Raw genomic sequence first — 26,352 nt, forward strand, 5'->3', positions numbered from 1 at the left:
TATTTATAGACTGTGAGGAGGAACTCAGAGGAGACAGTAGTAAAGATGCCAGAAAGAAAATGGGCTACTTTATAGAAAGATCCCTGGGGGACAGGATGGTGAGACCCCAAGCACACGAGGTTGTTCTAGAAACCCACTTTTCCTAGTGACTCCTGGGTCATTTAATGGGCCCACAAATTCTCCACGTGGTTTTGAATTACTGACCGAGTTAATTGTTTGAAAGATGTTGGTGGGGCCAAAAAAAAAAAAAAAAACCCCATAAAAATATAAAGTAAAAATCAATGGTATCAGCCCCCAGAGCACAAATGACAGACCCAATAGGTTCAACTATACAGACTTGGAAATTTTCTTTGCAAACTTGACTTATAAGGGCATTTATGTACTTGAGGTTGCATTTGGAATTTAGGAAAGCAAATATGTTATACTTACTTCAGGACAGGCTCTCTTTCATCTAATCAAAATAATTTGAGGTTTCAGTGGGGTTATTTATGGAATCAAAAGAGAAAGGGAACTCAGGGGTGAATCCCCTGAGAAAACTCAGGAGAATGTAACAGACTAAACAGACCTGAACCCAGCTGCAGCGTCAAGTGTTTTGTTTGCTTTTTCTCCTTCCTGTAGGAATCTTTTTTCTCCTGATATTAAAAAGTACTTTAGGTTTTGGACAATGTCTTTTCACGTGTTTAAACTATAGTCAGACATCTGTAATACTTTCAACAATAAAAAAATTCAAAAGATAAAAATAAACTGTAGTCTGATGTTAAAGACCATTTGTTTTTAGATGTAATTTTTCAGTGACATCTGATGGCAGGAACCCATTCTTCGATCAATAGGGTGTGGGGATCGTGTTAAAGCAGAGGAGTGACATTCTGAGGCTCATGTTAGAAGCTTGATTCTGCAGTAACAAACGTGACAAAAGGTGGCGAGAGACAGGTGCAGGGGGGACTCTGGTGCACTGGGGAGAGGAGGGAGTTGGCTCAGGGTACTCTGGGGCAGAGGGGCTGGGGGCAGAGAGCCCCCTGCCCCAGGGCAGAACCCTGGGCCTGCTGGCCAGAGAGTACATGGCTGGTTGACTTGGTTTCCAGCTGAGCCAGAAAGTGGCACTTATTAATCCTTTCTGTGCTGAAGATAGCAGAAGACATGGTTATTCTGCAGGGTTGGAGGAGGGTGGCAGAAGGGTTTGTCTTCTACCACGTTGACATTCAGTCCTCAAACTCTGGAGCTCATGAAGATGGCCTGGGGAAGGGTACAGTACGGCTGTGGGAGAAAAGGGGCAGCAGAGGGGCTTGGGAGGGGGGATGTGGTCTGTGAAGGGCTTGAGAAGGCAGAAGGCACTGAACCCGGAGGGTTGAGAGTCACTGTGAGCCAAAAGGGCAAGTAGCAAATTCCCATTTACATTCTGGGAAGATGCCATGGGATTTGTGTGCACTGGGGGTCTGGGCCTGGCTCTAGGACTGGGAATGAATGAAAGGAAACAACAGGAAAAACACCCTCTGATAAACCCAGATTAGATGAGCACCTAGTTTGAATGGCCATAAACCCAGCGAAAATGTGATGGGAAGGGGCATGGGAGATTCAGGGTCCACTTCCCAGAGGAGGTGCTGAGCTGTGCAGCGGGACAGGGGAGCAAGGGTGGGAGTGGGCTCAGTTGAAATAGGAGCGAATGGGGACAGAGCAGGCACTGGGTTTATTCTGGAGATGATGGGGAGCAACAAGACCACTGAAGTCATTCTGGCCCACTTGGGGGTTGCTTGCTGTAACCCAGGCCTGAAATATGGAGATGAAACTGGTGCTAACTATGTTAAATTGCTTAGTACAGCTCCTGAAGCCCTCCTGCCCTCAGTAAAAAAGTGGTGGTGAGTTTATCCTTCATTCATTTTTTTTTTTTTTACGTGCGCCTAGCAGGAACCGAACCCAGGACTGTGGTCTGCAGGTCTCCAACCACGGAGCCAAACTGGCCAGGGCGTGGTGGTGATTTTAAATCACTGACATTTGGAATTCAAATGCCCCTTTTACATTTGGACCCAGCTGTGTTCTCAATAGGAAGTCCCTTGTTTTCTAGGGGTGCCTCCAGGGGGACCCACACAGGCTCAAGAGGCCAGAGCACTACTGCCTGCTGCTGTGGGAGGGAAGAACTCAGATCCTACTCCTAAGACACCCCAAAGCCGTCGGTGGGTCTCCCGTTTGTTGTGGTGCGTGTCCAGTGTGGCAGCCCTGTTCTGGCTACCCAACTCTCCATCACTCTGGGAAAGCATTTGCTCCCCTGCTATCCTCTGCTGGGGCCACACCACTGCACACCCCCTCCCCACACTGTAGGTCCTGACGGGGGGTGGGGTGGGCAGAGGCCATGCCTAGGACATTCTGGGGATGCTAAGGACAGCTCCAAAAGGGGTTTCTCGGGTGCATCAGAGGGCCAGTAGCCTCTGTGAAGAATGGCACGAAGAGGCAGGCCCAGAGTACCTGAGAGGCACGGAGTACTTTAAGGGCTGAGCTGTCCTCAGGAGGCACTGCCCAGCCCTAGGGCCAGAGGCAAGTCTGAATGCCTGAAGCAGAAGCTCCTGGTTGGCAAACAGCTGTGCATGGGAGTATTCCACCTCGACCTCCACCTTCTTTCCGGTCTAGCTGTGCCTGTCCAGGAGGGCAGCTGTGACAGTGGGGTCTCAGTGGTGGCCAGCCAGCAGGTGTGGGAGGCCCCTGGCCCATCGGGTGTCACAGAGCAAAGGCCACGGGCAGGGCAGTGAGGACCAAGAGGCTCCCTCTGGAGGCCGAGGGGAGAGAGTTGAACACAGTGATGGAAAGAACTGGAAACCAGAGGGATGAGGTATAAAAATCTGTATTTATATTACAAAGACAGGATGGTACAGCATAGTCCCTCCAGGTGAGCAGTGGGTGAGCGACCCATCTCTCTCCATCGAGGATCTTGTAATGTGCCCACCTGGCCAGCACCAGGCCTCCTGGGCAACCCGACTCTGGCACAGAACCTGCCCTAGTGCCCTGGATGTGGCCTGGGGTCAGAGTCCTGTGTGCACAGAGGTGGGGAGGGGGCCCCAGGTTAGCAAGCCCAGAGAGAAGCAGGGGGTAGGGAGTGAGGGAAGCCTACTTTGCCCAGCAGATGAGGATTGTCTGGGGCAGACAGGAGGGGGCCATCGGGGCATCTGCCCAGGAAGCAGGCTTGGGTACCAGGCCTCTGAGGCCCAATCTGCAGAAAGCAGGCCCAAGGCTCCAAGGAGAGGGAGCCATTCTGAAGCCAGCCAGCTTTTCCTACACTAGGGTGGTGGCCAGGAGTGTGGGGGCCACTGCACAAGGGTGGGAACCCAAACCTGAGCCTGGGGTTCTAGGATCTCAGCCACCAAATGACAGTGGCCCACATGGGCACAGGGGGGTGCATGGAGGAAGAGTGCAGGCACCCCAGTGGCCCTGTTCTGGTCACGTTTGCTTTCTATAGACCTGACAATGCTCAGGTATACCCTTGACCATCTAACATGGCCTCAGCAGGGCCCTCTCTGGGTCCCCATGGCCACCTGCAACAGCCAACCTGTGCAAATGGAAGGGAGCTGGAGAAAGGGAGAATGGATGTGTAACTCCTAGCACCTGGCCTGGCCCCCAGGACCACCCCCTCACATGTCTGCTGGTGCAGGGAGAAGCAGCTGGGACCACAGCACTGCTGGGTGGCCAGTGAGGCAAACTCCTCGGCCCCCTTGGAAACCACAGCCTGAAAAGCCATGGGCGGAGCTGCCAGTTGGGTGGGCCGAGGGCCACAGCTGGTCATGGGGTAGGACACCGAAGCCAGAGATGGGAGCAGAACTTCTGCAGGTGTTACGGGTGGAATGGGGAGCTGATGCTTTAAGAATTCAGTACACAGACCATCCCAGGGGCCTGACTTGTGTCTCCCGAAGCAGGCTCTCAGCTGTGGGTATTCCTGCCCTAATGCTCAGTGGACATCCTCAGGTAGACAGGAGAGGCCCCCACAGGGCCCCTACTTTAGCTGGAAGGAGATGCCAAGAAAACAGTTCCCCTTAAGGCCCCAGCCCCGACCCCACAAGCCGCTTTTCACCCATCACCCGGAGCCCCGCAGGGCAGGTTCTGTGCCAGAGCTGTCTCTCCAAGGACCCCTTTCTCCTCAGGGAGGCCACCATCTGGGGTGTCTGTTGGCATGACTGAAGAGAAACACGACCGGGACATGGGTTACAACACACAAGAGAGGGAGGCAGGAGCTGCGGGGGTCAGCCCAATGCCTGCCACCCGAGTATTGCTGTGTGGTCCCTGGGGGCGAGGACTCGGGAATGACAGGCCAGGAGAAGCCTAATGCTCAAGCCTGCCACCCAGGGTGAACGCTGTCTTCATCAGCTGCCAACGTCTGAAATCTGGAGCCCCGCCCCAGGCAGGGGGCCGCAGAGGATTCAAGCTGGGCACAGGTAAGAACCTATTTCTCTGGTTAGCAGGCCCTCCCGACCTGGAGGCTGGGCTGCACAGCAGGGCCCTGCTGGCCACTGGGGAGGGTAACACTAAGGGACCTGTCACGGCTCCTCCCACTGAGGTGACAGAAAGCTGCCTCTGACCTGGCCCTGCAGCCTCACTCCCAGGAAGTCCGTGGGGACACCTGCTGGGCAGGTGGGTGTCCCCCATGAGTCCTGAGGGAGATGCTGGTGGTGGTCGTCAGGGTGGGGCCAGACACAGGACACAAGGCACACTTGGACAATGGTGACAGACAGATGAGTCCCTGAGACGCTGGGTGGCTCCCACCCCTCGGCAAACAAGGACGCAATGGCGACTAGGAAAATAGTGTACAAAAGTCTCGTACAGGAAATCGAGGCGGCACGCGCTGACAGCCCCGGGCGGCCGGAGTCCTCAGAGCCTCTCTCGTTAGAAACGTTTCCTTTGTGCTCGAGAAAGCCTCTCTCCCAGGGCCCTGCTCTGGGCTGCTGCACAGCGCAGCCATTTGCTTATTTTTGCCCTTTTTTAAGAAAGGGAGACCAGAAAGCCCCTGAGGACCCAGTGGCTTCGACTCCTCGGCCCCCAGCACACACCTCAGCCCCTGCTGGGTGCAGAAGCCCCCTTCCTTGTGCACACTGGGCAGGTGACTGGGGGTGGGAGAGGGAGCCGGGCACAGGCCAGGGGCCAGCGTCTGCCTAGGTGGCCCCTGAAGGCCAACCACCCCAGGACCAGTGCCCTCTGGGTCCCAGGCACCTCTGGGTCTGGTGACTAGATGTGTCTGCGTGTGTGCATGTGTGTGCAGGCAGGCGGACATGACTAAGTGCATGCGTGTGTACACCTGAGGGACCTAACAAAGCAGAAACTGCACAGCTGGGTGTGGGGTGGCCTGTCCTGTCCCAGGAGCCCAGCCCTGGCTCCTGACACCCCCAGGGTACAAAGGCCCCTCCCGCCCTCCTGCCCCAGGGTGCTCACCCGAGTCCCGCCCTTCATGGATCTCTCTGTCCATACTTCAGGAGCCTACGTGGACCGACAGATAGATGGACAGATGGATGGATGGAGAGCCACACCTTCCTTCCTTCCTCAGTCCACTCCTTTCTCTTGGGATCCGAGGTGGGGGCTGAGCTCCCCATGGTGGTCATTAAGCCCCTCACACGGTGCCTGCCGAGGTTTGCAGCAATGACATTTAATACTTCTGGAATGATTAGGAATCTGAGAACAGACCACAGGTGGCTACTCTGGGCTCCGGGACTCGGACTCGGGAGCTGGGCCCGCCTCCCTGCAGGGGTCCCTGCCCAGCTGGGAGGGGCGGGCGGCGAGGTGGGCCCTGACCGGCAGGCGGGTGGAGGTGGGCAGCCCAGGAGGCTGCTGGAGCTTCCAAAATGGCACTGCACTGGGCCCGTGGAGGGGCTTGAGAGGACTGGAGGGTTGATGCACTTGGCTGGGCGGCAGGTGGGCCAAGGAGCAGAGGGCACTGGGCCTACGAGAGGCCGGGGCGGGCAGGCCGCCGGCAGGGGTACCCATAGCCACCGTCGCTGCAGCCGCCACTCTGCAGGCTGTAGTGGTCATCCACGTCACTGTTGCTGCCAACACTGTCCAGCTCGCCGGGGCCAAACTCCATGCCCTCCACGTCCACTTCTGGGGAGAGCAGAGAGGACGGGGTCGGGCGCTGTGAGGGTGCCAGCCAAGCTCCTGGCAAGGTGAGGGCAGGCCTCTGCCTCTCGGGGAGGAAGCAGAGGCTCCAGGGGTGGTGGTTCAGGAAAGACGGGGCTCCAGGTCTGCAGCTCAGTTACGAACACAGCCCCCGAAGCACACTGCTTCGTGTGGGCAGGTCACCTGACCCCGATGCCCACTGCGTCCCCTCACTTGTGCACACACAGCAGGTGTTAGGACAGTGCAGGGACACAGTGTCACGTGGGCATCTGCTGCCCAAGCTATCATCCCCACCCTCCCTCAGGACACTCCCTGGCCAGCCCCACCTGCCAGCCCCCACTGTGGGGCTGCTCGAAGACTGTGCCCACCTTGCTCCGAGTCGTCCGTGGACACGGCAGAGCCCGTGCTGTCCGTGCGCACGCGCTCCAGGCTCTGAACCGACAGCTGCTCCAGGCGCCGCTTCAGGAAGCGGTGTTCTCGCTGTAGCTGCTCCTTGATGCTCAGTGCCCTGCGGTCCTGCTCCTCCAGTTTCTGGAGGCAGGGCGGAGCTGTGAGCCTGGGGGACACCCCTCCCCCACTCTCAGACCCAGCAATGAGGCCTGGGCAGGTTCCCTGTCCCCCATCTGGCCTGGGTCCAGGGCCACAGGCTGCCCAGACCCCATAGGCCCTGATGGCGGATGCATCCCTGCCTTCACCCCACCAGATGGTGACACTAGGTGTCACCTCCCAGCCCTGAGCTCTGCTGACCAGCTCCAGAAGGCCCGCAGCCACCAGCCAGCTTGCCCAAGACAAGTCATGTGTGGGCCTGAAGCCCCAGGACAGCACCGCTCAGCCCTGGGCTGCCACCTTCTCCCAGGGGACAGCGCTGCCCACGGCCATCTTTCCTGCCCACATGGTACCTGCCTGGCCTGTGCCTGGCCCTCCCGGCCCCCCTGCCCTCTCCATACCATCCCTGCACTGAGACTGCCTGCCCTGATTGTGCCCCAGGGCACCACTGTGCCTCTCTCAAAGCTCCCGTTACCCTGCCTGGGGTGTCCATGCCTAAGTAGGCCCCAGAGGCCCTGCAAGGAGACTAAGACTACCTGGTTGGTCCAAGTACCACAGGATCACAAACGGAGCAGGTCTGTCTCAGACCCTGGGGGACTGCCCCAGGCAAGGTCTCACTCAGCAACACCCCACTACCAGCCCTCAGCTCCAGAAGCTCCCCCACTGCTAGGCATCTACTTCCCATGAGCCCCCAGCATTGCAGCAACCCTGCCCTCCTGGCCCCACCTTCACAGCCCAGGACACTGGAGGGCCATCTGTTACCCACCGCCCCCTCCCCCAGCCCAACAAAACCCAGCGTGTGTCCATGGCACCTTCAACCCTCAGCAGCTCCTGCTGCTGCCTGCCCCCACCCCAAGATCCCCAGGCCCCCATGTATACCTGCTGGGCAGTGCCCATCCCGCCCTTAGGCCCTGCAGTCATGCCCCTAGGTGCACAGGGCTGGGCTGGGTCAGCCATGCAGCTGGCCAGGGTGGTGGCAGAGGGTGCAGCCCTGCTCACCTTGATGTGCGTCTTGGCGCGCTTAAGGAGGCTCAGCGTGGTGTGGCGGGTGCTGTCGGGGCCCAGGGGCACCAGCTGCTTCAGCTGCTCCAGGTAGAGCCTGAGCTTGGCTCGTCTGAAAGAGCCAGAGACAGAACGCACCATCAGGCAGGGCAGCCCGGCCCTCTGGGGCAGTGGCAGCAGCAGCAGTGGTTAAGAGGTCTGAGGGAGGGCAGGAGGCAGACCTGCTGAGGGGCCCATCTGGAGTGCCCTTCCCACCTGGCTGGCAGCTCCCCAGGCCTTGGGGCAGCCTGGCACTCCAGATGCCACAGCAGAAGAGGACCTGTGTGTCCAGCAAGCCCCCACAGCTTCCCAGAGCCTGAGTGCCATGGCCAGGCACTGCCCGAGAGTTCCAGCTCACCCTGCTGTCCCCACCCTCCACAGTGGAGTTGGTGGGCAGGGAGACAGCCTGGAGGAGGTGGCGGAGGTGCAGGGTGCTGGCCGGGCCGCTCCCAGAGATCCGGGGGCCTCAGACCAGATTTACATCCCCCGCCTTGCCAAGTGCAGGGTGCTCGCTGGTCATTCTCATCCGCACAGAAACAGGAGTCCATCTGGGTCAGGGAGGGCTGAGGACCGGGCCCTCCCACCCGAGGCTGGCGTCCTGTGGGATACTGCTTCTTTCCAGATTCTGGCCCCGTGTCCACGCAGACGAATGCAGTTTTTCCACAAACTGGAATCACAGGACTGGCGTCTGTTCAGGCCAAGTGCCCTGGCACAGATACTGCCCTCCTCGCTCATCTCGTCTGGGGAGAGCAGGCAGGTGGATGGGGCGGATGCTAAAGTCCACCCCCACAGCACACTCTGGCCCCCAAGATGCCACACCACGGGCCCTGCCCGCCACGCACCCACAGGCGCCAGAGGCCCTGCAGGCTGCGGAGACTGTTTCTGTTCAGGCTGAGGGGACGAGGGGCTGGGGGATGTTCACACTGGCGGCCCCCTCTTTTCATCTCCATTCTCTATGTTCCAAAACACAGCAAACCCCAGCTCACTTGGCCTTAGAGACGCTGGGAGGGAAGTGGGCAGATGGCACCGCCTCTGGACAGATGGGTGCCCAAAGCCGGGGCCTTGTCTGTCACCCACGTCCACACAGCACCCTCCTGCTGATGAAGCATCTCCCTATCCAGCACCCTGGGGCCTGGAAGTTCTCCAGGTGACACCAAGTCCGACCTTAGGAAGAACTTTCAGGACACAGGACAGAGGTTGTGCTAGGTCAGCCATGAGGCAACGAGGAGCCGGGACCTCAAAGGCCTGGACCCTGGGGACCTGTGTAGAGCAGCCCACAGCTCTGCCTCAAGGCTGGCCAATCTTCAGAGGAGAGCCCCCACCCCACACAAATGCAGGACTAGGGAAGGGGTCATGTTGGTGGGCTCCAGAACTCCAGCCTCAGGGCCCCAGGACACTGCTGCATGATCCCGACCCCCCGAGTCCGAGGACCTCAGCCTCCTCATTTCCAAGGTGCCAGCATGCTCGCCCCTTGAGGGTCGGGCCAGGACTGTGCAGAGCTGGGGAGGTGCTTGCTGGTCACCCCCTTAGGCACCCCCTCACCCTGCGGCCCCGCTGCCCGCCACCCAGCGAGTAAGTGAGGTTCCCTTGTCTGCTTGCTCCTAGCAAATGGCAGTTCTTACAACCTACTGTTTACGTACTCAGTATGCAATCTTGGTGAAAATTAGAAAATGCAAATCATCAGGAGAAAGAAATGCAAACACCCCCGAATTCCACCCCCAGACAACCAGCAGCAGCATCGTTCTAGTGTGTTCCACATGTTCACATCAGGAATGTAAGTGAAACAGTCGGCACACAGACCGCCGATGTCACAGGTGACCCAATATTGTTTAAAAAAACGAAACAGCAGACGCACACGAGAGACTCCACAGGACACAATGAAGAGCAGGAAGCATGCGTCTCCAGGTGAGGTGGTTGGCAATGTTTATTTCTTTGGCTTTGTGCTTTTTTTTTTGTATTTTCCAGGTTTTCTATGCTAAAAAAACCACATATTACTTTTACAATCAGAAAAAGACACATTTGTACAAGAAAGAAAAAACACAGCTATAAGACAAATAACAGTGGAAAATATTTGCAATACATATAAAAGACAAACGGTTAGTATTCATGACATTCTGAGCTCATACACAGCAAAAATAAAAAAGAGGAATATCTCGATGTGAAACGGGCAAAGGACACAAACAGGCAAGTTACAGAACAGAGATGGCTAATCGGACACAAAGCTGACCAACCTCCCAGTTTCCAGGACATGGAAACTCACGAAGGAGGCACTGGTCTGGGCGGAAATGAGGAGAGGCTGGCCAGTGCACGAGCCCCTCTGGGCCTTGCCAGCGGACAGGGGTTCTGAAGGCCACTGCAGCAGCTCAAACCTAACCCGCATTTCTCCTCGGATCCCAGAAAACTACCCCCAGACATTAACCACAGCCAGGCTAAGACCCTGCGGTACAGCCGCTTGTCCTGTGTGGTACCAGGAGCAGGGAGGGGGAGGACCAGGAGGAGGTGGAGAAGAAGGGGTGGACCAGGAGGACCAGAAGGAGGAGGGGAACCAGGAGGAGGTGGAGGAGGTGGGGGGTACCAGGAGGACCAGGAGGAGGTGGCGGAGGTGGGGATACCAGGAGAACCAGGAGGAGGTGGAGGAAGTGGGGATACCAGGAGGACCAGGAGGACCAGGAGGAAGTGGGGCATACCAGGAGGACCAGGAGGAGGTGGAGGGTACCAGGAGGACCAGGAGGAGGTGGAGGAGGTGGGGGGTACCAGGAGGACCAGGAGGAGGTGGAGGAGGTGGGGATACCAGGAGAACCAGGAGGAGGTGGAGGAAGTGGGGATACCAGGAGGACCAGGAGGACCAGGAGGAAGTGGGGCATACCAGGAGGACCAGGAGGAGGTGGAGGGTACCAGGAGGACCAGGAGGAGGTGGAGGGTACCAGGAGGACCAGGAGGAGGTGGAGGAGGTGGGGATACCAGGAGGACCAGGAGGAGGTGGAGGAGGTGGGGGGTACCAGGAGGACCAGGAGGAGGTGGAGGAGGTGGGGATACCAGGAGGACCAGGAGGAGGTGGAGGAGGTGGGGATACCAGGAGGAGCAGGAGGACCAGGAGGAGGAGGAGAGCGCGGGGACATGGGAGGACAGCGCTCAGGTAGTGTCAGGTGAAAGATCAGGTGAGGAAACAGCGGATAACAGGTCTGGTTCTTATCCAAGTCAGCACCCGAGTGGTGGAGGAGGAGGCTGGAGTGGCCTTCCAGCTGCCTAGGATGGCTCGGTGGGGTGGGCATGGCACAAGGGCAGTCTAAGCATCCAGGACAGACGCGAAGTGTCTGTTCTAGCGATCACAAAGCAGACACTTCTCAAAAAGCCAAGAGAGACCACCTGACTATACTGTGCCCCGTTTAACACTGGACAACACGCTCAGCCTGCCCCAGGAGAGTTGGCTGTGGGGCTCTGGGCCGGTCCTCACCCTTCTGAGCCCCCATGTGGCATCCCTGTGGGGAGTGGGCATCTCCAGGACCACCCTAAGCTGGAGGGTGCCAAGGCCCCACAGCCTGGGCCTGCACGGGACTCTCGTGAAGCCCTCTGACGCGGCCACAGTGCCCAGGCCCTCCGCCAGGGCCCTGCGGCTGTCCCCAGCATTCCTGGGAGCTTTGAAAACCCACCGAGTCCTGAAGGAACCCTGTGTGGCTTCAGGAAGCAGAACCTGCATCTGGGAATCACCGCATTCGTGTTAACAGCAGCTCCATCTCTGTGGCTGCCCACAGCCCAACCCTTGACACAGGCCCTTCCTAGTGTCTCACCACAAGCCCTACTCCTCCAAGGAGGCTCCGAGCTGCCATGTAGGGTCCCCCAGCACCTGAGGGGCAGGGTCCCAGCCGTCCATGTTCTAAGCACCCCAGGCCGGTCTGTCACAGAACAAGCAGCTAGAAATGCACTTGGAAGGGGGGAGCAAGCATAGCCCCCTTCTCCTCTCCCATTCACCTGCATTTTCTAGCTTCGAGGTTTATAAAGGCACGAGGAGGGACCCCGCCAGGACCGGGACAGGCATCTCCATGCCGGGAAGAGGTGGTGGGGCCTGACTGAGGCCTTGGGCTGGCCTGTGGGATGAGCCCTGCCTCCTCACACATGCAAAAGCTAAAGCCCGGAGCTGGGCCCAGGTGTCACCCTGTCAAGGAACACGTGGCCTCAATGACCCCTAGGCTTCTGGGGTCAGTAGCCAAGAATCGGCCTTAGAGACCCACTGGAGCTGCCACTATGAGGCAGGAAGGAGGAGGGCCAGGGCCAGGCTGGTTGGCCGAGGGCTGACCAGGCCGGCTCAGAGCATGTCCCCGCAGGCCCAGCACGGCGCTCTTCCAGGGGAGACGATGTCCAGGGCCTGCCTCCCTTGGGGCCAGCTGGGTGACCCAGCCAGGTGCTTCCTGCCTTGGGCCAGCACACAGCCCTTCCTGTGGCCAGTGGCCAGGAGCATCCGGCATCAGCACTGCACAGCCACAGGTACAGTCACGACCGAGGTCCCCACCAGGATTCCAAGCTCCAGGCCTGTGGGTTCCTCACGGCTGTCCGCACCTGCCTACTGGCCAGCCAGGAACAGAGACTCCTGCACTGGATAGGGGAGACCCAGGCTGCCTACCCATCCAGACTGTGTCTCAAAAGGGCCCCATGAGGCTCAGCCTAAGGGCAGGCTCTGGGAGAAGGTGGCTGAAGCCAAGGTCAGGGTCAAGGGGCAGTTGCAGGGGTCAAAGCCCTTGTCCTCCTCGGAAGGGCTACCATGCCCTTACCACCCACCCACCTCCACTGTCATCCTTTCTGTCTGTCCTCACTGAGGGGCTGTTCCAGGTCCCACTCCAGGAAGCCTTCCCCACATGCCTGCCCCGGCTCCTGGGTCCCAGTCAACAGCGCCACCTTCTCCAGCCTGACAGCAACTTCAGGCCTGCACAGCTGTGTGGGCCCTGCACCTGCCCCACCTCCATGGCCTCGGAGGAGCCCCTCAAACACACAGGGCCAGCCCAGGAAGTGCAGCTCCTCTAGAGAACACAGCGTTCTGTCCCTGCCCAGCGCCCGCCCAGCACAGGCCTGATCCCAGGGGAGCGGAAGTTGGCGCTGCCTTGGATGGGGGGGGGGGGGGGCGTAAAGAGAACTGGCCAAGCTCCAAACCTTCCCAGAGCAGGCCCTGAAGGTTCGACTGGAATGCAGACCACCCTCCACACCCCAAGAATGGCCCACTGCACAGATGAGAGCAAAGGTCAGAGAAAGCTTCCACACAGTGTCCCTAGAGGGTCATCCCTGGTCCTGGCACCAGGGTTCCTGCCTGTGGGGCCTCCGTGCTCACCCATAGCTCCCACCAGCCCCTTGAGATCAGCCCTGAGGGCACCCGCCTGCAGAGGCCAAGCTGGCCAGTGCCTTGTCCCCACTGCAGAGCAGGCCCAAGGTCGCAGAGACCCTGCAGGCAGAGTGAGGCCGGCAGCCAGGCCGGGTGGAAGGCACACAGCCCAGGGTGACTGGGGCTGGAGCCGGAAGACTCCGTGGTGATTGTGCTGGCCCTCCCGCTTCTCAGTGACCAAAGACCCACTTCCTCCAGGAGGACCCGAGTGGATCTAGCCCTACAGCCAAGGGGTGGGCAAACAGTGGGCTCCCCTAGAGCCTGCCCTGGGCCAGAGCTTCCCCCAGGCCCACATGGCTTGGGACCGGCTGCCTGTCCCACTGCCCTGTTGACAAAACTCTGGCAGGAGGCTCCTTAGAAAGCAGGCCCCAGGTGCAGGAGGCCCCAGACCAAGAGAGCTGAACCCCCTAGACGGAAGCCAGCATCCTGAGGACTAAAGACTTGCTCTCAAATGGGCTTAGATGCCCCAAAGCAGATGGATCTCCTCCTCCAGGGAGCTGGCCCTAACTGCCACATAGCACAAGGGACCCTCCCCGAAGTCCCTGCCCCCCCCAGCTGGCTCTGGCTGGACCCAGGCCGAGCCCCCAGGCCTGGGCCCCCACCCTTGCCTCCTAACACAAAAGTGCCTAAACGCAGAGCCTGGCTGCTTCTTTCAAGATTGACACGTCCTAGGATGAGGGCACAGCCTGGCAGCAGCTGTACCCAGGACACACGGAGTGGCAGAATAGGGAGGCTGGCCGCAGCATCCCCTCAGCAGGACAAGTCTGGTAGCTTATGCCAGGAGCTGGGGTGGGGGACAGGGGGTCACTTACCTGTGCTTTTCTAGTTCATTGTGTGAAGACCTGTTTAGAGAGACAGAAAAACAAAGTTCACTGCACTGCCTAGACACCAGAGCACAGGGACAATGGCTCTGCTGAGGGCCCAGGCATCTGCAGATGCTGGCGGGAGGATCTGGGCCCCAGGATGGTCCAGAATAGGGAAGGCAGGACAGGTAAGCAGCTGCTGACCAAAGGCCAGAGGGACCTTGCACCAAGTGACAAGGACAGGCCAGACAAAGACACAGTCATGTCCAGGGGTGCCCAGGGCCAGCCAGCTCACCTAGTGAGGCATGTGGGGGCTCAGGCCAGCAGGAGGACCCAGGTCCCCTTCCAGACAGGGTGGGCAAGGCCCAAGGAGCCACGGTAGCCAGACCTGGGGCTAATACCCACCCTGTGCTCCTAAGGCTGGTCACTGAGACACCTGCTAGACAATGAGCTACCTGCCTTCTCTGTTCTCCACTCCCTGAAGCCAGTGGCATCCTTGAAGCCACATGGGCTGACACAGAGGCCAGGGCTCCAGGACATGGGTGGTCCTGTACCAACACTGCCAGGATGAGTACCGTCCCACCTTCTTAGGCTCACACACCTGCATCATCACAGCCCACTGTACCAGTAGGGACACCCAGGGACAGAGCAGACCTAGCCCATGAGGGACCAGCCCATGAGGAAGTCTCTGAGATGTGGATGCTTCTTGGGCCAGTGGGCAGTGGGGAGACCAAAGCTGGCCCCCCACTTCCCTCTGGGTCATGGTCTGGCAGAAGTGGCCACCCTTTGCCCAAGCTCAGCCTCCTGGGGGACAGTGGCCCCATCTGCTGCTCAAGCCCTACCCATCTGGCCCATTCAGACAAGGGCACAGCATCCTGAGTACTGCAGTGGGCAATGCCACAGCGTCTGCCCTGTGGGACAATGAGGCATATCCACATCACTCCCCTCCCACCCCGCAGTCCAGGCAGGGACCTCTGGGGCCAGACAGGGCTCCTAGGCCTGCTAGGAGGCCTCACATGTGAGCAGACAGCCAGGCCACCTTGGGGCAACCCAGACCAAGCCGTGTGCCTAGAGCTTCTGCTTGTCCTCGGTTTCTCTGATTCCAGGAACTCAGGATTAGGCATTTCCTGTCACCACCTGTGAGGCCAGAGTGCTTCTCCATTCTGCCTGCCTCTGCCACCTGCCATAGCCAACTGAGGCCCAAGGCCTCCTCTCTTCCCATTGGGGCGCAGGCTCCTAAGCCTCCCTATGCAGCATCAGGACTGCCTCCAGAACCAGGTTCCAGGGTCCTCGAGTGCCTGCTGGTCACATGCACTGGGCAAGGTGCCTCAGAACCTCCCCAGAGCCAGGACAGGGCACAGCCGCCAAGCTCCTGGTTGGCCTGAACTACAGACGGGCAGGGTGAGTCTGTAGGTCTGCCCACCTGTGAAGGATGCAGGGGTCAGCAAGAGTCCATCCACCCCCCGGAAGGCTGGGCTGGACCCCACCCTGCCAGGAAATGGGCACTTCTGAGGAGTAGGGGATGAAGAGGGACCTAGAGCCCCTCCTGGTCCAGAATCTGTGGGAGCCTTGTGGGGAGACTGGTCACACAGGTCCCGGGAGCACCCTGTTCTGCACTGTGCTTCCCACGGTGGCCTGGGGAGATGGGGCACCCGCGCCAGGGCTATGCTAAACATGACCCTAGCATCCCCTGGTTTGGCCTTCATGTCAGCTCCTTGAGGAGCTCTTCTGCCCACTTTCCTATGCAGGGGTTCTCAACCTTCCTGATGCCGTGACCCTTTAATACAGCTCCTCATGTTGTGGTGACCCCCAACCATAAAATTATTTTCATCGCTACTTCGTAACTATAATTTTGCTAATGTTATGTCTTAGGCAACCCCTGTGAAAGGGTCGTTCAGCCCCCAAAGGGGTCATAACCCACAGGCTGAGTGAGACCCGCTGCTGCAGGACCTCACTCCTGGAAGGAAGGCTCCGGCCCTCCTGCTGAACAAGTGCCCCTGAAAGCTCTTGCTGGAGCCCACACGAGTTGCCCTCCTGCCCCACCACCCAGGTGTGGGGATGTCCCACCCAGTCAGGGCGCAGGTCCTCTGGACCCTGATCTGCCCTAGCCCCTGGTCCGGGCTGGCTGAGGCCCAGCTGGGCCAGGACAGTTTGAGGAACCTTTTCCAAGAGCCTCCAGTGTCTCAAGCCCTGGGGGAGTCGGGCTCTGCCCAGAGGAGCAGCAGGGAGGTGCACCCAATCCAGGAGACCCTCTCAGTCCTTCCCCAGCCCCTCAAGGTCTCCATCCTGGCAGAATGTAGGAGACCAGGGACCCACCTTGGGACAGGAGTCTCAGAGGTGGGAGGGGCAAGGAGTTCAATCTCTGTGCCTACTTCCTCAGCCTTAACATGTGATAAAAACAGCTTCTCATTCATGGGATTGGGTGAATATTAGTTAGCAAATGCCTGAGACACGTAATAGGTAGGGAGCACTCACAGAGCCTTTGCTGTAATTCTAGTTATCAGCTTTGGGTACCCCATGCCATGGGAGTCACAACCTGGAGTTTCCCATGGGTGGCAGGGCACCTGGGACAATGAGAGCCAACAGCAGGGACTTGGCTAGCTCACTGAAGGGGCCTGAAGCAGTGCCTCCCCCCAACATGTACTTTCCCAAATTGTCCCCAGCAGGAGACCAGGGGCTGGGACTCAAGAGGCATGTAGGTCCCAAGCCAGGGCAGATGGAGACTGAACCAATTCCTTGCCAGGGCCAAGGTGCCAGGACGTCACAGGAGATGGGTCCTTGTGCCAGCCTGTCTGTTTCCCAAGAACAGGCAGGCCACAGGAATGAACCGCACCTTCCACCAAGGGGCCCCAAAGCCCCCTGCAAGTGCAGCTCCCAATCTGATGACATGGTATAGGCCTAGTGGGCCCTGGGTAGTGCCAGGTGTGCTGTGGTATTCATAACCGCCAGAAGAGTGGAACCCCAGGGAGCCCAACTGAAGATCCCCACTACTCCCCACCTAGGGATGCGCACCCCAGCTTCAGGGTTTCTGCAACATGGGTGGGGGCCGGGGGGTTCCTGGCATTGGGAGAAGCTGTGCAGCCTGCCCCCTCTTTCTGTCCCCTTAAAAATGGCCTCCAGTCCCAAAGAAGGGGACTCCTACACTTGTCACCCGAGTTTCACTTGTGTCAGGAGGCTGGGCAGGAGCGTGGGTACTGTGGAGGAGTGGGGGTCAGGACGGGGCCTCTTTGCGCCTTCTTTGTCCAGGGACTCAGCCCAACAGCAGGGCTCAGCTCTTGGAGACAGTCGGAGAGATGCGGCCCACCCACCCGCGGTGAGCAAAGTCTGGGGGTGCAGCCCCACGCTGCTCTGCACCGAGCCTCAGTTTCCCCGGAGCCAAGGGGCACAGGCCAACGCCCACTGACAACTTTTTTCCTGCCCAGAAAAGTCCGGAACAACTTGGGGGCGGGGAGCGGCTACGGGAGGAGACCCCGGGCAGCGGGGCTGTACGCGTGGCACTGTTTACGCGAGAGGCCGAGGAGGCGCGGCCCGCTGGAAGATGGCGACGGCGCGGGCGGGGCCGGCCGGGCGGGGCTGCGGCCGCGGCCCGGGCGCGCCTCCTCCTCCAGGCTGGCCGCCGGGGCGCACGGCGGCGAGCGGCAGCCGGGCTGCAGGCCGGAGGTCGGGGCTGGGGAGGGCACTCAGGAGAAAAGAAGCCCCGGGCCCGAACCGGGCAGGGGCGGCCGCGCGGGGGGCGGTACCTGTTGTTCGGGGCCTTGCGCACCAGGCCGGCCGCCTTTGTTTTCTTCCTGGCGAAGTCGCCGTCGAAGGGCAGCACCGAGGCGTAGCCATGCTCGGCCTCTGCGGACAGACGGTGCGGTCAGCGGGCCCCGCCCCGGCCCCGCCGCCCGCCAGCCCGCCCGCGGCCCGGCGCACAAAGGGGCGCGGGCGCTACCTCGGTCCCTGCGCTCCAGGTACTCGGCCGCCTCCAGCAGGATCAGCAGGGAGTTCAGCTCCATCCTCCGGCCCGCCCGCGCCCGCCCGCGCGCTCCGGGACGGCGGCGGCCGCTGCCCGGCCCGCTCCGGCCGGCTCCGCTCGCCGCCCGCCCCGCGCGCCCGGCCGCCCCACTGCCCGGACTCCTACGGACTCCCTGTGCGCTCGGCCGCCACCCTCCGCTTCGGGCCCTCAAATTGACACTTAAGAGCGAGCGGCGGCCAGCGCAGCCAATGGACGCCGGCACTCGCGTTCCGGGGGCGGGCGCTGGCCTGGGCCATGGCCAATGGGAGCCGGCCGAACGCCTCGGGCCGGGCCGAGAATGTTGACAGATGCGAAGCTGGGTTCCGATAGGCCCGCCGCGCTAGTAACAATTTAGAAGCCCAAGCTTAGCAACAGCACGTGGTGGCCCGGCCCCCGCGCTCGCTGACTGGTAGCTGGCGTGCATGTTAAGTAGGCTCCGCACGCCGATTGGCCCAGAGAGGTCTATGTAAAATAGGGACCGCAGACCAATGGCGGGCTGCGGGGCGTGCAGCCAATGAAGACGCCGCGGCCGGACGCGTTGCCGAGAGGAAGCGGAGCGCGGTGGGACCGCCGGCAGCCTGGCCCTGCGGGAGAGTCCCTTAGGGCGCAGGGAGCGACTGGAGCGCCCCGCCGGTCCCGGGTCTGCACACCATGCGCAGGAGGAGCCTGTAGCTCCCGAGCCATCTGCAACATTTACAACCGCGGGAGCACGGGGCCTCGCGGCGTCCTCGGGAGTATCGCGTGGGGCTGCAAACGACACCCCTCCCCGCGAGAGACAGAGTGACCCCCGGAGAGTCCGGGCCTTGGACAGTCTAAGAGCCAGATCTTGAGGATACCAGCTGGGTAGCGGAGGCTGGGGTGTCAAAGTTCTGCCGCCACGGTTGGGAGGGGCTCCCATGAGTGGAGGACTGTGCTCCTCTGTGATCTCAAGGGTGGGGACATTCCAAAAGGCAGGTGCTTGCCCCCAAGAGAGTTGCCCACTGTGGGAAGGGAGAGAGCGAGTCATCGAGCTCCGGCTGGGTAACTCTCACCCTAAGTCGCCCCAGTAAGAGTGGGGACTGGCAGCCTGATGGCAGCTCCAGGCTGGCCTCAGGCCCCCTTGATCGTCCGTCTTACTGGTGGCTTGGGACCTCCTGAGGATGGGACCAGCAGGCTGCGGTGTGGGGGATAAGGTAACTGCCCCCCCCCCCAAGTTCTAAATGGGTGGCGCTACTGCTGCATCCTTCCCCCATCCTAAATCAAAACAACAAAAACTATAAAGACCTCAGCAGTTTCAGTCCTAAGACCTATTGAATGCTTTATGTGCTTTTTCTTGTGTGTTTCTGCATTCCCAATTCACAGATAAGGAAACTGGGAATACTGAGATGTAGGGGTTCACCAGGGTCCCCGCAATCTCAGCGGAATGGAGATTAGTGCAGAGTCAGTGACCCGAGTGTGGAGACCAAGCCACCTCCTGGCCCAGCATGACTTGCAGGGATAACAGCCACAGCTGTACGATGAGAAATGGGATTAGGAATGTGTCCCCCGCAGAGCAGCAGGACCCTTGGGGGACTTGAATACTTCCCTTAGACAGCTCTGCACAGACATTAAAACAACCTCTTGATGTTAACCCCGTGCTTCCTGCTCCTACCCCACAACTACCCCAGGGCCAGGGCAGAGCCCCTAACAAGAGCCCAGTATTGTGGCCCTCCTGGCTAGTCTGTAGGGCTGCTCAAGGTGCAGAGTAAAGGAGGGAACCCCACTCGGGAGGGGGGTGCATTCCGGGCTCTGAGGTGCAGGAGGCGGGACCTCAGGCTCACCACTTGCTAGTCAGCATTTTGCAAGAGCACTCCATCCCTGCTTATGTGACCGGTGGGTTGCTGGCCCCAGTCCTAAAGCAGCACTTCACCCCGTGGGAGTGCACCTGCCGGATGCCGGCCATCCTTCCTGCGGTGGGGCGTGAGGTGCCTGCTGTGCCACAGCAGGCAGCACAGGTGCCTAGGGGTGCCTGCCTGCTGCCTCCCAGCCTGAGACCAGAGGGGGTCATCCCCACCTTGCCTCCATTTATATCTAGGACGTTTCAGGGACCCCTCCCCTAGCTACAACGGGTGCCCGCGGGGCTCCCCACTACCTGTGTGGGCACCACAGCACCACAAGAAGTGGGGGTAGAAGGGGGACCTGGGTCAGCAGTGTGAGCGTGAGCAAAGGGCTGGGCTGGAGGGCCAGGGCTTGGCACGGGCAGAGGCTTCTGGGTCCCAGGCGGAGGGGGCAGCCCAGGAGATGGCACTGAGTGGGCCAGAGGGTGGGAGGGGTGAGGGAGAGAAGGAGGGAGGGGGAGAGAGGGAGGGAGCTGCGGGGTGGTTAGAGCAGACTGGCCCTGGCCAGGGCAGCTGTATGCTGGCAATCTTAGCCTTCAATTGGGACTAGGAGGGGGAGGGGAAGTCTGAGGGAAGACAAACTTATGGGAGGGTGTATGTATTGGTCTTGCCTGGGCCCCAAGTCTCCACACCTGGGCCCCCCATGGGGGTGGGGCTGCCCCACCCCCCATCCTGGTTGACCCAGGCAGGCCCAGTTCTATAGCACAGGCCAGCTACCTGCTCTGCCCTTCCTGTAGCCTCCCTGCCTTGAACAATAGGGGCCGTGGGGTTCACCCCAACACACCTCTTCTGGTCCTGCTGTCTGGGCTACTCTGGCCTGGGCCTTCCTCTCCTGCTCCCCTACCTCCTCCAGGAAACTTCAGGGCCCACTAGGCCACCCCATGTGGCTCTAGTGCTACATCTGGTTGAGGGTAGAGGCTTCCTAGTCTCAGGCTGGATGCCCTGAGTGCCTAAGCCCAAGAAACCCACCCCAGCTCCCCCTTCCTGGGTTCCAGTCATCCAACTGCTTCTACACCCAGGTGGCAGCAGGTCAGGCTCTGGCGAGTGTGCCTCATTCCAAGGATGCAAAGGCCTCTCAGATCACAGGGTCCTGAGTGATGGGGGTGGGGGGACAGCAAGGTCAAAGTGGTGACTGGCTAAGCTGTGTCACTGCCTCTGATGAAGCTCAGGTCCCAGAATTGTGGGCCCTGGCCTCTGCCACACCAACCCATCCTCCCTGCAAGGTGTCCAAACCACAAATCTGACATGTCCTCCCCTGCTCAGAACTATCCAAAGTCTCCCTGGTGCCCTCAGGAAGAAGCCTGGCATTTGGTGCCTGGGGTGACCCAGCCATGCTCCCCATCTGTGCTCCCCCTACTGGGAGCATCACCATTTATCAGACTCTCAGGGCTGTTCTGTGGCTCTGTTGCTCCGGCACCCAATTCTCCAGACACCCTGGTCACCCCACAAGGCCTAGCCGACAGCCAGCTGTGACGGCCCCAAACCTGCAGACCTCAGAGCTAGGCAGGTCTGGGTGCCCATCATTGCCCAGCTCGGGGGCAGGCTCCAGCCTAAGCTTCCTTGACCATTTGGGAGCAAATGAACACACCAGTGGAACGTAAACATGCTCATGTTTAAGTCTTCGTTGTGAGATTGAGTTTGAGAGACTGCTCTGGGTTGGCCTGGAATCCACTTCTTCCCAGTCTCAGAATTAGGAGAGGTTCTCACAGGCTTGCTGGCCCCTGCAAAGGGACCCTACCTAGGCTATGCTCTGAGAATGTGTGTGAAGGTGGGGGCTGGGGCCACCATTAAATAAGAAGGCTGCCTGGAGGAGGTGGCTCTAGGTAGGCCTGAGAGGAGACAAGCGTCCCCAGTTCATGTGGGTGACATGGGGTAGGAGTTTTGGGTCCTGTGCACCTCCCCTGGCTTTTGTTGCGGAGTCCAGAGAACAGGTGAAGCTGCCCCTCCACAGTATTGTCAGTCCCCACCCCAGCCCTGGGGGTCCAAGGTGTCCAGCTCCAACCGGGACTCCTCTCTCCCTCTCCCTGAGCCATTTGGGTTGTGGTCTGCCCTGCCTGTGGTCCTTACTGGGCCAAGACCCTCTTTGGACTCTCCACCCCGTAAGGACCCAGAAGGCTAAGGCCTGGCCAGCAGGTACAGCTGTGCTGGGTGTCCTCTCTGGACCTAGAGTGTCCTCCGGTGGGGCAGCCCTGCAGGCTGTGCTCCAGTTGCCCCAACACCCCTGCAGTCAGGCCACACTGGAGGAGGCGGCGGTGGGATGGGCGCCCTCTGGTGGCCACTAGGGGCTCCAGCAGGGACCCTGGAGGGAGCCCAGCCCTGGGCGACAGAAAGGAGAGGGGAGGGCCCCCCAACCCGGCCCCTCCCACTTGGCCTCCTGGGGTGATATTGTCCCATCACCTTCATCAGAAACCAGGACACACAGTCCTTCTCCTTTCGTGTGCTCCCCCCCCACCAGGGCCACACAGCCTTCTGGTGCGGGTGGCTGCCCACCTGGGGTTTGCAGGGAGATATGGGCAGGGCCTGAGAGCAGGCTGGCGGGACCTGAGCATGTCCGTGGGGACTGGTGAACCACAAATGGGGGCAGGCAGCAGGGGCTCCTCAGAGGCCAGGGGATGTGGGGTGTGGACTGAGGTAGCCTGCAGTGGGAAGGGGTAGGACCTGTTGGGACATCCTCCTCCTCCCACCCCAGGGCCACCTCCTCAAGGCCAGGCATGGTGGCTCTCTCCGCCCCCCACCCACTGCCTCCTGAGCCACCTTGGATGGAGAGCTCTGGGTGCTCCATCCCAGGGCCTCCATCTTTGGTGACCTGCCCCATGGGGGGCTTCAGGCTGTGTCTGGATCCTGAGTGCCTGGGGGGCGGCAGCCAGGCCTAGGGCCCCTGCTCGTTCCTGGAAGCTTAAGGGGGCTGTTGAAGAGCATGCTGCCCTTCTCCCTGGGCCTGTGCGTAGCCCAGAGGGTGAGGTGGGCAATCCAGACTCAGCTATGCCCAGCTCCTGGCCGCCCCAGCCTTCCTCCAGCTGCCAGACCGGAGTGCCCATGTGGTGGAGTTCCTGCCCCCAGAGCTGCCTTCCGGAAAGTGGCCTCCAGGCCCGGCCCCAGGGCCAGTGCTTCCCAGCACTCCGCGGGGCACAGGGCACTGTTTCCGCTGTGTGCCCTTCCTAAAAGCCCTCCGTGGGCCTCATGTTCCCCACCAGGGACATGGGGGTCCTGCTCCCTGGAGGGGTTGCTGTGGCGAGTGGAGGGGACAGCACTCAGAAGGCAGTGACAGGAAGGATGACAGTGATGGTGATGATGGGAAACTAACCAAATCAGGAGCATTGGACTCTCTCTGCCTCCACCCCGTGTCTCCCAGGCCTGAGCCCCTGCTGCGGATGGGCGGCAGCCATTCCTTGTGGATCCTTCCTGAGCAGGGAAAACCTGCCTTAGACTAACCCCTCTGCACCCTCAGGTCCTAGCTCTGCCCCTGGGGTGGAGCCAGCCTTGCATAAGGGCAGTGACCACACGTCCCCAGGGGACAGGCAGTGGGCACTGGAACCCTCGAAGTGGGGGGCACCCTCCTCCCAGGGGCTGGTGGGAAGAAAGCCAGTCCTGCCCTTTGAATGTCCCAAGAGTCCTGAAGCCCCAGCTCACTGAGGGTCGGTGCCCGTGAGCCAAACCACCAGCACTTCCCAGACCAAGAGAAAGGCGGCCGTGTTCACAGGGAAACAGGGGCATCTGCAATCCGTAAATAGATTTATGGAAATGGTTTCGAATTACAGCATTTAGAAAATAAAATAATCTCAATACATAATATTCACTCCATTAAATACTTTCCCCCACAGAAGCCATTTTTGTACCCACTATTAAATAGTAGTTGGGGCTTATCCTATAAAAGAAGCAGTGGGTGTGTTCTCTCTCTAAAAATAAAGCTGCCACCCTCGTTGCAATGTGAAGCCTGAGATTTAGCCTGAGGAGGTGTCCGTGCTGGGGCCCGGCGGCTCGGAGCCTGAGGAGGTGGGCCAGGGTCCCAGGGGTGCGAGGGGAGGGGTAGCGGCAGCCAAGTGGCCAACGTCCGGTGGTCCTTGGCGACCTGGGGAGCCCTGGCCTACGAACCCGGAACCTCTGTCTGTGAGCTTCCATGCTGCCCTCTCCCCACCAGAAGGCGGACGAGGGTAGGCAGGCAGTGCAGGGACGTGGCTGGCCCACAGGACCGCTGGGTGCAATGAGATGTGCGTTGCTCAGCCCAGGCCCTGAGGGAGCGGGCATGGGTGGCGCAGGGGAATGAGATGGCGCCCTGGGCTCAGGGCACTGGGGAGGGATGGGCAGCCTGGTCTTTCTGGCTTGGCAAGCGCACGGGAAAGCCCTGCAGAGAGCCGAGGCCTGGCCCCTCTCCGGTAGGTGTCCACCGTCACCGGGTGTGACCTCAGGGGCTGAGGCTGCCTGGAGCTCAAGCATGACCCCACTTCCCCGTCACCACGCTGAGCAGGAGGAGAGCCCACTCTGCCTGAGCGGTCACCTGGCAACCAGGGACCCCTGCTGGCCGCTGCGGGTGGGGCTGGCGTGGCTGGGAGGAGGGTGCAGAAGGGGCAGGATGTACTGGAAGTGGCCGCAGCAGCAGCCTGGTGCAAGGCAGGGACACCCCTGGAAGCGCATCTGGACGGAGGTGGAGAGCGCGGGCGCCTTCCGGGGGTCCTCTCGGGCTCGACGGTCGGGTGCTTGGCGCGCGTCAGATGCCCGCCTTGTCGCTGTAGAAGGGCGTGACGTGGAACATATAGCAGTGTGTGCACACGCGGACTGGCTTCACCTGCCCGTAGCGGGGCAGCGGGGCTGAGTGGGAGGAGCAGCGGGAGCAGAAGATCTGGAAGGCAGTGGGCAGTGAGCTGGGGAGGGTCCCCGACAGCCCAGCTGTGCCGCGCTCCCTAACCTTGGCCCCACGGGGAGAGACCCAGAGGACAGTGTCAGAGCCCTGGGTGTCAGCTCCTGCACATCCCTCTCACCAGGCCAGGAAGGGCATTCGTTGGTGGGGTCTGCAGGCCCCACTGTGGGGCTGGGGCCTTCAGGAAAACCTGGGGCGGGTTACGGCTCAGGAGGCCAGGTTCAAGGAGAGGATCCCGGACCCCACACCAAGGTGTTGGGGGCTCCTGTCAGACCTTCCGTCCCCTCCCCGCTCCCAGCCCTGGAGCAGCTGGGAGGGACATGGCACCATCCAGACCCTGTGGGCCGAGTGTCCGGAGTGAAGCCCTGAGCCCGGTCAGAGCAGCACCTGGCTCAGGGGCCTGCCTGCCGCCTGCGGGGGTCCGGGCCCCACCCACCTTCCCGCAGCTGCGGCAGTGGTGCTTTCTGCGGATGACGGTGAAGGGCGCTTTGCAGGCGGTGCAGAAGCTGCAGGCCTCGTCTGGGACCCACTCGGGCGGGTCTGTGCCAGAGAGAGGGGCACGGGTCAGGCAGAAGGAGCAACGAGGGGCAGGTGGGCTGGGGGCATCGAAGGCGGTTCTATAGGAGCTTCTGGCCCAGGCCCCGCAGCCCCTGCCCTACCAGTCTGCAGTCCACCCCTGGACCCAACCTTGGCCGTGGTTTCAGGAAACTGGCAGCAGCCTGTGGGTGGTCAGTCTTTGCAGCTGTGGGCAGTGCCCATCGATCACACCCCGGCTGCAGCCGGAGCCTCACCCAGGACCGAGGACATAGCAGAAGCTCCACCTGGGTGACCCTCTCCCAAGCCTCCCCCTGCCAGTACCCATCTGGCAGAGCCCTTGGGCAAAGGTGAGGGCTGAGAAATAAAGAAGTCACCCTCTCGGTCACTTCCTCAATCAGGGGTCCCCGGTCCTACCCACCCAGGTTATCCTTCGCCCTCTGCAGGGGGTCCCTGAAGGCCCAGGTAGATGCCCCGTCTCAACTCTTGGAGGCCAGGGCTGGCTACCTGCCCCTCCCCAACACCTGTGCAGCCTAGGCAGGGACCAGGGGCCAGGGTCACATGGAACACCCTCTCATTCTCAAGGTGCTCTGGAATTTGGGGAGCACATCATTTCAGGAAGCAGCTTGTACTACAAGCTGGTCACTTCCCTCCCACCCTGGGCACCTAGGGGCCTGCCGTGTACCAGGCCCAAGGCCAGCACTGACATCTAGAGGGGAAGCAGTCACCTCTGATAACTCCCCAGGGCCACAGAACATTCGCGAAGGTTCCGTCCACCCTCCACAACACCCAGGCCTCACCCTGAGTGCCTCCAAATGGAACTGGTCACAGCTGCCTGTCCAGTGGAGACCCAGGGTCTCCTGGCCTCGCCTTACCTGCCACCCTCCCAAGGATCCTGTCAGGTCACCCCACACCACAGGGGGATCAGTTCTCAGGCGTGTCCCCCACACTCCCGTCAAATCCTTGGCTGGCCCCAGGGAGGCACTAGATGGCGCCTGTGCACCCCTGTAGGCCACGCTGGGCTGGGACCTCCAGCTCAGACAGAGGAGTGCAGGCCCTTGCTTGGGTACCATGAGTGTCCCGGGGACCTCCTGGGCCTGGCCCCGATTCCGTGAGCCTGCCTTGGGGTCGCTCAGGAAGTGGGCCGCCCATGCTGCTCCTGACCCTCCTCACACTCTGAGTCTCAGTGTTCACCAGGCAGCACCGAGGGGCGCTGAGCCGGGACAGCGGGGCCTAGCCCAGCCAGCCAGGCACACAGGGAGTGGTGTGAT

The 26,352-nt window shown here is 60.7% G+C and overlaps 2 protein-coding genes across 3 annotated transcripts in view; both read right to left on the reverse strand.

Annotated features, from left to right (window-relative positions):
• Positions 1–5,594: 5,594 nt before the first annotated feature.
• On the reverse strand, positions 5,595–17,924 carry MXD4 (MAX dimerization protein 4). The gene is made up of 6 exons (XM_036271322.1): positions 17,774–17,924; positions 17,580–17,679; positions 13,849–13,878; positions 7,627–7,741; positions 6,450–6,612; positions 5,595–6,066 (listed from the first exon to the last, which is right to left on the reverse strand). The coding sequence occupies exons 1-6, from the start codon at positions 17,835–17,837 to the stop codon at positions 5,909–5,911; spliced, it is 630 nt and encodes a 209-aa protein (XP_036127215.1). The 5' UTR covers positions 17,838–17,924; the 3' UTR covers positions 5,595–5,908.
• Positions 17,925–24,236: 6,312 nt separating this feature from the next.
• The window catches only part of ZFYVE28 (zinc finger FYVE-type containing 28), a 43,920-nt gene continuing 41,804 nt past the window's right edge, over positions 24,237–26,352 (reverse strand). For both annotated transcript variants that reach the window (XM_036273903.1, XM_036273896.1), the window contains 2 exons: positions 24,984–25,087; positions 24,237–24,529 (listed from right to left, as the gene is read on the reverse strand). In XM_036273903.1, the coding sequence (XP_036129796.1) occupies positions 24,398–24,529; positions 24,984–25,087 (236 nt within the window). In that variant the 3' untranslated portion in view covers positions 24,237–24,397. The remainder of the gene's footprint in view (positions 24,530–24,983; positions 25,088–26,352) is intronic.

The sequence above is a fragment of the Molossus molossus genome, unplaced genomic scaffold (genome assembly GCF_014108415.1).
Source record: "Molossus molossus isolate mMolMol1 unplaced genomic scaffold, mMolMol1.p scaffold_m16_p_1, whole genome shotgun sequence".
Classification (NCBI taxonomy): domain Eukaryota; kingdom Metazoa; phylum Chordata; class Mammalia; order Chiroptera; family Molossidae; genus Molossus; species Molossus molossus.